Here is a 13,782-nt window from a genome sequence, read left to right on the forward strand (position 1 = left end):
ACTTATACAAGTCAAAAGTTAGATTATAGCTAATCCTAAACTATATCACCTACTTTTTATTTATTTTTTTTAATTTTTTTATCGTTGGACATTCTTCTTACTATTTTCCACAAATTTTAATATATTTCAAAAAGGAGCGGTGGGGTTTACATCTAAACTCAGGGAAGTAGCTGTCAAATTTTTTTTTTCCAGGGTAGAAGTTATTAAATAAATCAGTTTAATTTTAAAAAAGTGAACACGACTTATTCTATATTTATTATATTTTATATTCATTTTGTTTATGAGTTAGTACTTGTATTCATTTTGTTTGTAATATGCTCTAATATCTTTCTTTTATGGTCTAAATGAGCATGGATCCTCGCCCAAATGAGCATTCCTACTCGTCCATCACCAAGCCTCTACTCGCCCAAATTAATTCCTACCCGCCCAAAAACATCAAAACACCGAAATCTCGACCGAACCGTATCAAAACCCATATCTCACTTAACCCAACTCCAAAAGCCCTATAAATACCTCCATTTATTTCACCATTTCTTCTAAAAAATAAAAACTATAGGAAAATCATGTCAAAATTTTCTTTCACTTCTCTCTATGTATTCTTATCTCACAAAAACACTTGAGATCAAAAGGAAAAGATCAATAAAGAACTCTACGAGAAAAAAAGAAGCTGTTTTCTCTCATCTCATCTAGTATCTCTCACACAATATCACAAAAAAAAAAAAATTAATATCACACTTGATTTTAATTTGTTTTTTAGTTAATTAATTTACTGCGGCCTTATGAACTATTTTCTTAATAAATGAAATTTTTGTTTTTTTTAAAGGGGAAATTACACGCTCACGGGAATGACGCGTAACATATCAAAATCGTTGGTTTTTTTTTAAACATTACAAAAATGCTGGTTTTCCTTTTTCCGGGACTAAAATACCCTGTGTTGTTTCGACCTCGTCGTTGTTGCCCGATGCGCGTTGCTCCGGCGCCTCTCCGGTGCCGGCACCGCTGCTCCAGCGCCGTTGAACAAAAGCCTAAAGAAGAAGATCATGCGGTTAAAGGATAAATCGCTGCTAAGTGATGAAGATTTCAAGAGACTCGGAGACTTGGATTCGAGAGAACTCCTTCGAGAACGCACAGAAGATAGAGGGGAAGAAGAAGGATATAAATGTCAATGTACCCTTAAAAACAATGATTTTAATGTTTATAGTTATTTGAAATAGCCCTACTAATTAGACAATTAAATAAATAACCTAATTAATCACCCCCTTTAAAAAAAGTGGAAATAGCTATTACAAACGGTTATTTGGCCTTTTTTTTGCAAGAATAGCCGCTGAAAACCTTTTCTATCAAAAATCATTGTTTTTAAGGGTACATTGAATAAATCATTGTTTTTGATAGTTATCTGCCCTTGTGCGGTTCGCGCGTGTGTGTGAGAGAGGGAATTTTCCTTTCGGAATTCCTATCGAGATTTAGGGTTTTTCTTTAGTTGAAAGCTCGCAAATCACAGTGTTGGTGACGATTGCGATTTGGCTCGCTCCATTGCTCCGAACTCTGACGAAGAAGAAAGAAGGCGGAGGAGAAATTAACAATGGGTGCTCAGAAGAAAGGTCCGTCTAGGGTTTCGGAGGATCACGAGGCACACGTCCCCTTGCAGGCCATTCTCTTGGCCGATAGCTTCGCCACCACTTTCCGGCCAATCACTCTTGAACGCCCCAAGGTCTCTCTCTCTCTCCCTCTCCAACGTGTTCTGTTTTGGTTTTCGTTTGCGAACTCCAATTTATTGTTTATATGTTGTTTTTTTTTTCTCCTTTTTACTGAAGGTGTTATTGCCATTGGTGAATGCTCCGATGATCGATTACACATTGGCGTGGCTCGAATCAGCCGGTGTCGAAGAGGTTTTCGTTTTTTGCTGTGCACATTCCGAGCAAGTGATTGATTACTTGGAGAATTCCGAGTGGCGTTCTCAACCGAATTTATCGGCCAGGACAGTAGAGTCACTCGAGAATTCCGAGCACCCGAATTTTTCTGTCTGGACGATAGAGTCTCACGGTGCAACTAGCGCAGGAGATGCTATGCGGCTGATATACGAGCAAAATGTGGTACGGTATTCTATTTCTTCGGAGTGAAATAAATATGGTTGAACTTTTTGTTTTTCTCCTTCACATTGAACTTTTATCATTTGTGAAATCTTATTTGAATCTTCCACCAATTCACTGCTTATATTTTTAATTAGTATTGATTTTTTTATTTTCATAATGAAGATACCTGATGACGGAGACTTTGTCCTGATCAGTGGAGATACTGTGAGCAACATGTCTCTTACCAAGCTGCTTCAAGAACACAGGGAGAGAAAGCAAAAAGATCGAAATGCTGTTATGACAATGGTGATTAAACGCTCAAAGCCTTCGCAGATCACTCATCAATCCCGACTTGGCAGCGACGAGATTTTTATGGCTATAGATCCTGATACAAAGCAACTATTATATTACGAGGACAAGGCAGACGATTCTAAAACAGCTATATATTTGGACAAGTTAGTACTTGCTGACAAGAATTCGATTTCGTTGCACAACGACAGACAGGTACATTTCCTCTCTCTCTCTTTCTCTCTTTTGACTGGTTGCTGATAAAGTTTTGAAATGTTTTATTTGGGTAGTAGATCGTTCTAATATTTGAGACTCCAAGTGATGCCATCAAAAATTAAACATTGTCTTTTTTGTAACTCTGATGCTTGATGTTTTGTGAATTTAACAGTTTGCCAATGGAAATTTAATTGGAGGATAAAATGTAGACTTTTTTCCAGCATTCCTCTTTACTTATATTTTCTCATCAAGCGTATTGGAGAATGTAAATATCCCTAGATGATCGTGGTTTATCCATTTACAGGATTGCTACATAGATATATGCTCTCAAGAGGTCCTAAGTCTTTTCACAGATAACTTTGATTATCAACATTTACGACGCCATTTTGTCAAGGGGTTGCTTCACGATGATGTAAGTATTTTTTTTTTCATTTATCTTATTATCGGTAAAGACATGATAACTTCTGCACGAATTAATAATGGGTGCGTTAATGGAATCTGAAAATTTACTGCGAGGGTTAGGCCGAGTGGTTGAAGCCCAAGGTTGTCTCAAATGTACCGTGCAATTCAATTCGCCATGAGGGACCTACTTAGTAATTTGCTTGGGTTTCTTCCTCTTATAAGAAACAAGCTTCAGCGGGTGGACATATATAAATTAAAACTGTACACATAAAATTGTGTTTCCTTATGCCGAGTTATGCATGTCGTTTTCTTAACCTTGTGTTTAAATCGTATTTCACGTGCTAAATTTGTTTTCAAATGTAAGCAAGCTATAGTCCCGCATAGCAATATTAGTAGTTTACTTGTGTGAATGCAAAAGCTCAGATAGCAGCAAATTAAGAAAATGCAACTTGTTCATTAGGCACCGTGTTCATGATTTACTATGACGATTTGAATTTTATGATTCTGGACTCCTTGCTTATCCTTATGTTTAGTAATCCTGCATCACCTTTATATTTTTTTCTTTTTTGGTTTTTCAATTCTTCTAAGGTCACCATCTATCCATTCAGATTATGGATTACAAAATATACACACATGAAATTCACTCAAGCTACGCGGCTAGGCTTGATAACTTCAGAAGTTATGACACCATCAGTAAAGATATAATTCAGCGTTGGACGTTTCCGTTCGTGCCCGATGTCATGTCTGCAATTAGGCTTGAAAGACAGGGGATGTATAGAGCATCAGGTAAGCAGATTTATGAGGGTGTATTGTGCATTTCTTTTTTTGTTATATGGGTAATTGAAAACAAAAGTCTAATTGGTACTGATTTCATTAACTTTGTTCTCAGACATCACACAGTCACATAGTGCGAACATTGGTCCATTAACAGTTATTGGAAAGGGCACCAAAATAGGAAACAAGACTAGTATTTCAAATTCAGTGATTGGGGCAGGCTGTTCTATTGGTTCCAATGTTTCAATAGAAGGTTCCTATATTTGGAACAACGTCACTATCGAAGATGGCTGTAAGCTAAGACATGCTATTGTTTGTGATGGAGTGATAATGAAATCGGGAGCAGTATTGGAACCTGGAGTTGTACTGTCTTTTAAGGTGCGTTCTTGTATATCATACCCGTAGGGCCTGTATCAACTACTTTGATTTTTTTCTTTTCTTTTCTTTCTATTATGCAAGTGTGGTTCTTTTCCTCAAGTCCCTTATTTAGAATCCCATCTTGATTATTAGAACATGTATTTAACATGTATTTATTTTGTTAAAGTAGTGGTAGTTATTAGTAATTCCGACTGCCAAATGTGAAGAGTTTTGATTTTTTTTTCTTCTGTGATCCGAGTAAAGATTCATCAGTTTGGATATCACATTCTGGTCTTTGATACTTCTCTTAATATATATTTTCTTCTATTTTCCATGCATTTTGTTGGTAGGAGCAGCATACTTTTGATTTATTGACTTCTTAGTATGTATTATTTTTGTGATTTCTGAATTTTCTTTCACAGGTTGTAATTGGGCAACAATTTATCGTTCCTTCATATTCAATGGTATCGTTGTTTCAACAACCAGTCAAGCAAGATAGTGATGAAGAGCTGGAGTATGCTGACCATAGCTCTGGGATCGTTGATATGCCCTGTAACTTCTATTTCATGATTATCCTGCGCTATTTGTTATTTTTTTTCTTTTATGTTTTTTTTTTTTAATTTGATCTTTTATTACAGTTATTTGATAAATCTTTTTAGATAACAAACCTGCATGTCTATACGTAACCCCTCATTTGATTACTAAATAAAATCTTACCATATAAGTATTCAGTAGATCAGAGAAACAATTTTATAAATTTGATTCTTCTTTATTATAGAGGATTAGGCAGCTATAGTCAAGTTAAATATTTTGTGGGGCTGAAGAAGTACAGTTTGCCTATATTCTTGCTATGAAGTTTTTGGATGTAAAGCCAAGTGTCATATGATGTATGAGTTTAGGACTTCATTTAATCGCAGGAACGAGTTTTCTACAGTTCTTGCTGTGGTAAATTATGAAGGAAACAGATTCTGTTCCATTGGCACAGATTAAATAGTGCTAAACATATTACATCCTCTTCCCGCGTATTCAGAATGTGTATTTACTGTTTTGAGCTATCCGTTTTCAATTAATAACCAGCAGTGGCACTAAAGACTTATTAAGATCAGATGTAGAATACATTTATCTAGATCTAATCCCTTTGATTTTATGGTTATCATGGATTCATAAAATTTGTGGCGATTTTAATATCTATATTTTTGTTCTGTTTCTTTTATTTTCAATGCACAGCAATGGTTGGCTCGATTGATAAACCAAATGGGGAATTAATGTCTGAACTATCGGAGGAGCAATGCCGGGCTACTTCTCAGGCAAGCTTATGCTCATATACAATAGAAACTTTAAATGTTTGGCCAGTTATATCCTCAAATTAGGTTTTTCATGGATAAAGCAGTTTTGTCTCTTTTCTTAAGAAACTTAGAATCTTCTCTGTTCTGTTCCGTTCCTTCATTTTTCTTTGTTTTTTAACTTGTTTTATATTGCCTATATGACCCCACATTTCATGCTCCAATAAATACTGTCGTTGCAGAAATCTGCTTTTTATTTATTATTATTATTTTTTAACTAGGGATTTATGTGTGAGAAGTGAACACTCATTTTAGTTTTGGGTTCAGGGTCATTAACGTATGGTAAATCCTCAAGATGTTTTTTTTAGTTAAATATAAATACTCGTGTTGGGTTTTCATTCATGTTGCTAGGTATACAGATTATGCTTGAGCCTAATGATTAAGCTGTAGGTTGTTTGGCTATTTTCCTTTTCCCTATTCGGTAATCAGAGGGAGGCTTGAAGCGCTGGCCTTACTATTGATTTTTGATAGGTTATCAAATCGAGAACTACCCGACTTTTTGCATCGTCTGATATTACTTTGTATTGTTGAACCAGCTTGGTGCTGGAGGAGTTGGATATATCTGGTCATTTAGTGATGGTGCTTATGATGAAGAATGGAGACATTCTGTCGCTCCCATTCTTGCTGATAAACTTGCCGAGATAACCCTAGCTATGGATGACGATCTCGAGTTTCCTGATGACAGTGTTCTTCCACCTTCTGGAGAGTTGAGAACCGAGTCTATTGGTTCAGAAGGCGACGAGTTTGCCGAATCAAGGGCTGACTCAGTTATCTTTGAAAGAGAGGTGAAATTGGTGAACTAGAGTGCTTAAAGTTTTGGCAAACAGGCGTATGCAAAAGCTAGCCGATATAAATTTATTTTTATTTGCAGGTCTTGGGAACATTTCAAAGAGCCGTGGATGAAAATATCAAGGTTGAAAATGTTATATTAGAGGTTAATTCACTTAGGTAGGGTATTATGTGGTGCTAGTATTTGTCATATCAACCCACCAATATTCTGATAATGTTTTTAATCAATTTTTTTTTTTTTAATTTTTATTCTTTACCATTGCTTAATAGGTTGTCATTCAACATGATAGCTTCAGACTGTGCAGGAGCTGTATTTTATTCCATGATGAAGTGGGCGTCAGAAAATTCAAACTCAGCTAGTATATTCTCTGTTCCAGTCTTTCTCGCCTCTTATTTATCTTATGTTTTTAATGCTATCTTCAACGTTAAAGATCAACAAAATTATAGAAATTATTTATCGACATTATATTTTGTAATTCTGCTGGACCGATTTGATGGTTTATCGTCTTATTTGTTTCATAGGTGAATTGCTTCAAAATGCGAGCAGTATAACTACAAAATGGAAAAAACTCCTGAAATACTACCTAGCGGACGTAGATGATGAGGTTTGTGATGGCTCAACCTTTCTAATACTTCAAAATATACTTGTATCTGCAAGGTTTGCTATGTTTTTTCGCGCGCCTGAATGAACCAAACAGCTCAAATCTCCCTTGGTACTCTTTTTGGTTGTAAAGTTTTTCTCTTGTTTTGCGCTGGGCTAATATATATTGCAAAGATTTAGCAAAAAAATATGATTTAGATTTTGATACAAATTTTGCTTAAAATGTAAGGATAATTCGATTTCTTACATTATACATTATTACACCTTGTTCAGATTATTTGTATTTTCTGATGAATAACATGGGATCTCTCTAAAGCACTTTCATTTTCATATCCTCTGAAGTTTCTCATATTCTCTAGACTAGTATCTATTACAGGGTTGTAATTTATCCTGTGACCTTTCTCTTAGTATCTTTTTCCGAGTTTCGTGGTGTAACTTCCACTAATGTTTCTACCTGGTATTTGTGTTACGGGAATTTGACAGATTGAGGTCATTCTAAAGTTTGAAGATATGTGTGCGGAATCTACTAAAGAATTCGCTCCGTTTTTCACAGAGGTATGCAAATACAACAATGTTACGCGTCCGTAACTATTTCCATTACTGACAATTCGGGTACGGTGAATGAGAAAGCTTTGCTGCGTGTATGTATGTGTATATATATGTAAAAATTCATTTTTTTTCAAGTTATGTCTGACATCTTGGTGTTCATGCAAATTAACTTGTTTATCAGCCAACTAATACAGAAGTGTATGTGTCCAAGCTTTTCTTCTGCTTTGGATGCTTTCTTGATGAAATTATCTTCTAATCGTGTAGATACTGTGTCATTTGTACGACCAAGATGTTATTGAAGAAGTTGCTATTCTGAAGTGGAATGATGAAAAAGAGGACGCGGATGAGGCCGATAAAGTTTTTGTCAGGAAGGCCGAAAAGTTTATCACAGTAAGTTCTTCACCATTCAAAATCATATGTTTTTATTTTATTTTTTTTTTATAAAAAACTTGTTTTTCCTTTCAAGTGTTTGGCACATGCTATTCATGTATGTTGTTACCCATGTTAATTAAGCAAAGGATGATTAAGAATCTAAAAAATTGTACTGCTTGGAAAGCTGTGTATTCTAGTTCATAATTGATTCTTTGTTTCTGCCTATATCAGTGGCTTAAGGAGGCGTCCGAAGAGGATGACGATGAAGATGAGGAAAGTGGTTAAACTTAATTCTGAGGCCTCGTTCGTGTTGAAACCGTGATGGTGTACAATTTTGTACCAAAAAAAGGAAAAAAAATAGTTTGATTGCGCTGATCTCGTCCAGGCTGTTGTTTCACTAGGGAACTCGGTATAATTTTTTTATATTTTGCTCCCTACAGATGTGAAAAATGAGAAGAGAAATATACTTTTTGTTATTTTATTATTATTTTTATTTTTCGTTACATCTATCAGTTTTGCTATATTACCCAGTTTAATAAGTTCAGAGTACCCCTTTTAAGCCTGTATGTACATCATTTTTGCCTATGAGTGTGTCGCTTCATTTTAGGGATATTTCATCCGTTCGCTTTATTTCGGAGTGCTGGTTTATTTATTTATTCATTGTTTTAGCAGATTGCCGCTTTGTTTTTTGTTTTCACGTTTTAGCTATTTGTTGCCTTTTCGTTTTATTTGTTATTCAATGTTACTGACTTGTTTCAACATAGCAGTATTATTCTCAAATACTATGCTTTTGAAATGAAATTGATGAGAATAATTTACCATATTGATGCTCTTAAACATGTCAAAATTGGACTCTTCTCACAAACCATTGATTACATACCTTATATGTTAATAACGAATATTACTATATATTTTTGTCAATTTTTTTTTACACCCATTACCAAATTTGTCCTTGTACTACACTTTTCACATAATTATACTTTTATGACATCTATCAAAGAAATCTAATCTAGTATTTTGTGACAATATTTGTAATAGATTGAGTAAAAAAAAATTTGGTTGATATTGTTAAAGGCAAAAAAAACTATAAAAATAGTAATATCGATGTCCAATTTTCATTTTCAGTTGGTAAACTAATCTAAAAAAGAGTCCACTTCAGAAATCAAACTGCTTAGATATCTCCTGGGGATTATACAAACAACAACAACGTTTGCACTTATTTTAAACTTACATAAAAGAGGAATGGAAACCTAAAAGACCAACAAAACAACTTGATGTTCAAAACTCATAATCACATACAGTGATCATGAAATACATTATTTTGGTAATAATACAACACATAACAACGTGGATTAGAAGCGAGGAGGTCCACCTGGGCCCCCAGGCCCACCAAATAAGGGCCCACAGCAGCTATCCAGGAGACAGCAGCAACACAGAATATAGGCGCTGTAAATAAACAAAATAGCACGTTACAATTAATTGATTAATTAATTTTTTTGTTAGGATCATGATCATCATAACTCACATGCAAAAAAAAAAAAAAAGAAAAAAAGAAAAAAAGGAAGAAGAAGAAGAAGAGATTTTCTAAGTTATGAACTATCCACAAGAAAATGGATTTTTATTTTATTTTATCTTTTTTTTTTCATGGCTGTCACGTTTATAATTCGTTCCACAGTACAAATTTCCTAACATACATCGGAAAGAAACTAGTTTGATTATATATAGATATATGAGCTTTGTGCCACAAGAAAGAGGCAATAATAACAAATAAATAAAAAATATTAATCTAGAACGCACCATGAAGAAACAAGCCTGCATATTCCGTTGCAGAAATGACCGAGACAACCGAATGGACCGCCCCCCGGTGGCCCATGGAATCCCGGCGGTGGTGGCATGATTTCAAGCTTTGAGTCCTTTGAAAAATGTGATGATAAATATGATTTATCTACGTATAGTTTTGGATAATGAAGTATTATTGTAGGAAAATGACCAAGCTATTATATAGAGATGGGATATCATATATTAGTTTATGAGCGTCTCATTTAATTTAATTTTTATTTTATTTTTTATATATAGATTCTTAAAGGCTAAGTTTCGTTATAATAGTAATTGAATGTAGAGGATTAATGGGGAGAATTAGCCTCAACTAACTTCTATTCTTACAAAACCAAACAGTCAATCCCAAACCTAACGTTCAAATTTCATGGGGAAAAAAAACTTGAAGTTTATGTATTGGCTGCTGCATAAGTTTGAGCTGAATCAGTGAACTAATTGAGATGATATAGAATGGTCTCTGTGTGGATCTTGAAATATTTTACTACCAAATATGTTTAGACCATATATATGCAACCTAACAATGAATGATTTTTTTATGTTATTTTAGATTTTATGTAGTGTTATTATATATAAATATAAATATATGTATATATATATATATATATATATATATATATATATATATATATATCCTGTAGTTAGCTTCAAAACCTTGACCTAACAATATTATTCATCAAATTTCTTGGATTGTTTGACTTACTTATGCAGTGTTTCCATTTGGAAAGGACCATAAATTAAACTTTACCAAAATATCTTATAACGAAAAAAAAAACTTAACTTTAGGATTATTTGTATATAAAATTATTGAAACTCATGGAAATAATGTTATTTACATCCAAGGAATAATTCTGAATTTAACTTCAATGAAATGTAATCTTTATATCTGAGGAGTAAGTCTGATGTTTGAGAAAATTATACATAGATTTATTTTAATAGAAACCACAAATATTACCAAGAAGAATATGATGTATAAAGTTGATATTCAGTGAGAGTCTTTCTGATGTATGTATATATTCAGGTCCCTGTGTATATTCAAGCGACAGACTATATGTTTCGTGATCTAACGGTCAAAGCCATACTTAACGTTCTGATTACTTCCAAACCTATGGAAATTTTACTACTTTGGGGATGGATAATTATAGAATATGACATGATAAGTATATACAGATGTTTGTAATTGTACGTTGCTTTCTATATGCATGATATATTAAGCGGATATAAGATATTTTTTTAGTAGCTAAGTGTCGTGTATTTTGAACAGTATGAATACATTTAATATATGTCAGGATTGCACCTGTCAGATTTGCTTGATTCCCTAGTTAGTTACAATGAATAGTAAAAAAAAAAAAATTAAATTGAAGATGATTATGTGTCCTTTTACTACTGGACATACTTCATTTTTAATGTAAAAAAAAACTTTAGAAACATTTAGTCGCTAGCTAGGTGTCAAGCTGGCTTGACGGACGGCAGAATCACGGAAGGAAGCTCTTCCGTCTGTTTCGTGTGCCTCACGGTACTACCGTGTACCGTGAGTTTCGGTAACGGCAGAAGGACTTCCGCCACGTCTCGGAAGCGGGACAGGGACGTCGGAAGTGGGTCAGGCGTTGTCAGGCATTTTACTTCCGTTGCTTTGTTGATATCTCCCTCATTCACAGTCTGCGTTTTTTTTAGAGAGAGATAAAGAAGAGAGGAAATAAAACAAAGAAATTAATATGTTAAAAGCGATATTAATTGTGAATACAACAGTGGAATTAATACGCTTTTGATATTACCAATAAAACCGCTGGTAAACAAAGAATGAATATATTTAATTTTGACCCTATTTATACTATTTGATGATGTTATTACAGCCATAATTACAATTTTATAACGTATTAATATCACATCCTAAAAAACCCCATTAAATATTTAAACATACTAATGGATGTTATATCAAGACTTTTTGTGCACATTCAATGACTTGATTTATAACTTGATACGTGAATTGATCATATGTATATTTTCTTAATATGAATATGGTATTTTCCCTTAAAAAAAAAAATGAATATGGTATTTCTTTAGTGATAGATACAATACTTTATTTGTCATAACACATATTTTCCTTACATAACCAAGTTGAATAATTTCATAAACTTATTATGGGATACTTGTTAGTTTTTATTACTCATCGAATAAAAAAAAAAACAGCGCATCAATGTATATTCTATACCGATATTACAGCAACAAAAGAACAAGAACAAAAAATTGTACCTAATAATTATTAATAAAGATGAAATTTAATTTACATATCTATACTTTTTTTATAAAAAAATTAACAGTTCAGTTCATTTCATTTACCATTTTTTAAAAAAATTAACAGTTTAATCCTTTTCATTTACCATTTAAATTTAATTTTTTATTTTTTTTAGTTCCTTATTGGAAGTTAATGGAAATATGGATTTCCATTAAACTTAACGAAAATTCCATTTCCAATAAGCAATGGAAGGCACCAAAATGCCTAATGGAAATACCATTTCCAATAAGAAATGGAAGGTGGCTTATTGGAAATGGAATTTCCATTTCCTTCCGATAGCCAGGATGAGCTAGGTGTCGTGTATTATTATTTTTTTTAGGAATGTCGTGTAGTTTGAACAGTATGAGATACATATAATATATGTCAGGATTACACCTGTCAGACTTGGTTGATTCCCTAGTTGGTAGTGAATGAATAGTATTTTTATTTATATAATTGAATATGTTTACGTGTCCTTTTACTGTTATAATTTAGTTTTTTTTTTTTTTTTTTTTTTTTTTTTTTTTTTTTTTTTTTTTTACTTAGAAACATTCAAAGTCTTTTAAGTAATTTTAAAAGTAAATTATTATTTAGACGTCTTTAAATGATTTTAAACCTTAAACCTTAAAATAAACTTCATCAAATCGCAAAAAATAAACATCTTGAAACCTTAAAAGACAATTTTAAATAAAGTTCTACATAGGCATAAAAAGGTCTTGATACACTAATTTGAAGTCATTTATTAAATGATTCCAAATGTTTATGGAGAGGTAATTTGAAGTCATTATAATGCCTTTATAAGTTCGTTGAAGTCGTTTCTCAAGCGACTTGTAAACTTAATGACGAAATTTAGACTATTGAAGTCGTTGTTTAAGTAGTGAATACCAATCTCAAATACTTTATTACTAAATAGATATAAATTGAGAAAGGTCTAGATAGATGCGTCCGTAGTGGATATAAGTATATAAACGTTACACATACGAAATACGGATTATGGAGCAAGAAAACAAACTCAAAAGTGAAATAGTAAACACGAGTTCTAAATTTATATTTTCGTCCATATAACTGCGCCGCCGTTCACGGTGGAGGCGATCCGAACGGGCCTGGTGGGCCCGGAGGTTGAGGCGGTCCCATTGGGCCTCCGAAGCAATCTTGTAGCAACCAGCAACAGCACAAAAAGCTCATGCTGCCAAAACAAACATCAATAGTACATCCCATAATAATAACGATAAACATATTAAAAATGTATGCAAAAATCAGGTTGTAGCATGACACTTTGAATTGATAATTAAGAGCTCACAATATCTTTCGGATTCTTAATTAATCAGGTATCAGTCTTTTATGTTTAACTTATATGAATGAAGTAATGAATAGCATTGGATACGTAGAGAGAGTAAGAGTATCGAGTTACCAAGAACCAAAGACTTGACAAATGCCGTCGAAAAAACCGTGCGGTCCGGCGGGGCCAAAACCTGGACCGGGCGGTCCACCAGGTCCTCCTGGTCCCATTTCTACTTGTTTTTATTCGAGCTCTCTTCGATGACTAAAAAAATAATGCAAGCTGACTAGTCTTCGCGAGCTACGAGCTTCGATATTGAACCTTCCTTTTGGAAATTTTATAGTAGCAAGCTTCACTGAGTTTTATAGTTTAATTTAAAGAGAGAATTAGTAACCCTAAAAGCAACAAATCTACCCCTTTCCCAATAATACCTAACACATACTTATTCTTACCTTTAAATAATGGGGATTTTTTTTATCTACTATTTCCCACCTAATCTTCATGAAGCTACCGGTCAAAAGATGAAAATGTCAATCTATTTTTGCCTGTAGAACTCGCCTTTACCTTTTTATCTAACAGTTCCTTGGCTCTTCAATTGCCATTAATGGAATGACACCGGATTATGTAGCTTA

General features: G+C 33.5%; 2 protein-coding genes and 2 long non-coding RNA genes across 5 annotated transcripts in view; 2 read left to right on the forward strand and 2 right to left on the reverse strand.

The window, feature by feature from the left end:
• The window catches only part of LOC149382263 (FRIGIDA-like protein 2), a 2,054-nt gene extending 1,898 nt beyond the window's left edge, over positions 1 to 156 (forward strand). The window contains exon 4 of the mRNA XM_089601470.1: positions 135 to 156. Within this exon, the coding sequence (XP_089457596.1) occupies positions 135 to 156 (22 nt within the window). The remainder of the gene's footprint in view (positions 1 to 134) is intronic.
• A 1,228-nt stretch (positions 157 to 1,384) lies between these two features.
• Positions 1,385 to 8,452, forward strand: LOC149382264 (Trimeric LpxA-like enzyme). Of its 2 annotated transcripts, XM_089630780.1 has the most exons (16): positions 1,385 to 1,711; positions 1,815 to 2,093; positions 2,256 to 2,576; positions 2,881 to 2,988; positions 3,587 to 3,764; positions 3,868 to 4,130; positions 4,532 to 4,661; positions 5,337 to 5,416; positions 5,989 to 6,237; positions 6,324 to 6,400; positions 6,512 to 6,600; positions 6,764 to 6,846; positions 7,326 to 7,397; positions 7,656 to 7,781; positions 7,995 to 8,082; positions 8,136 to 8,452. In XM_089630780.1, the coding sequence occupies exons 1-15, from the start codon at positions 1,583 to 1,585 to the stop codon at positions 8,046 to 8,048; spliced, it is 2,238 nt and encodes a 745-aa protein (XP_089486906.1). In that variant the 5' UTR covers positions 1,385 to 1,582; the 3' UTR covers positions 8,049 to 8,082; positions 8,136 to 8,452. The 2 variants fall into 2 exon arrangements, with proteins under 2 accessions (XP_089486906.1, XP_089486905.1); XM_089630779.1 differs by having other exon boundaries at positions 7,995 to 8,452.
• Positions 8,453 to 8,902: 450 nt separating this feature from the next.
• On the reverse strand, positions 8,903 to 9,830 carry LOC149382265 (uncharacterized). The gene is made up of 2 exons (XR_016293896.1): positions 9,561 to 9,830; positions 8,903 to 9,209 (listed from the first exon to the last, which is right to left on the reverse strand). It is a non-coding gene; the product is annotated as an uncharacterized LOC149382265 (long non-coding RNA).
• A 2,953-nt stretch (positions 9,831 to 12,783) lies between these two features.
• On the reverse strand, positions 12,784 to 13,649 carry LOC149382266 (uncharacterized). Its single transcript, XR_016293963.1, has 2 exons — positions 13,283 to 13,649; positions 12,784 to 13,057 (listed from the first exon to the last, which is right to left on the reverse strand). It is a non-coding gene; the product is annotated as an uncharacterized LOC149382266 (long non-coding RNA).
• Positions 13,650 to 13,782: the final 133 nt, after the last annotated feature.

Source organism: Urtica dioica, chromosome 11, assembly GCF_054948205.1.
Source record: "Urtica dioica subsp. dioica isolate 48M chromosome 11, U.dioica_male_clone48M_v1_H2, whole genome shotgun sequence".
NCBI classification, from domain to species: domain Eukaryota; kingdom Viridiplantae; phylum Streptophyta; class Magnoliopsida; order Rosales; family Urticaceae; genus Urtica; species Urtica dioica.

Bases quoted from the DNA above. Each gene is read 5' to 3' on its own strand.
- LOC149382264 (XM_089630779.1), top strand. From the start codon at position 1,583: ATGGGTGCTCAGAAGAAAGGTCCGTCTAGGGTTTCGGAGGATCACGAG. The intron at 6,847-7,325 runs GTTTGTGATGGC...GGAATTTGACAG, and splicing joins TAGCGGACGTAGATGATGAG to ATTGAGGTCATTCTAAAGTT. The intron at 7,398-7,655 runs GTATGCAAATAC...CTAATCGTGTAG, and splicing joins TCGCTCCGTTTTTCACAGAG to ATACTGTGTCATTTGTACGA.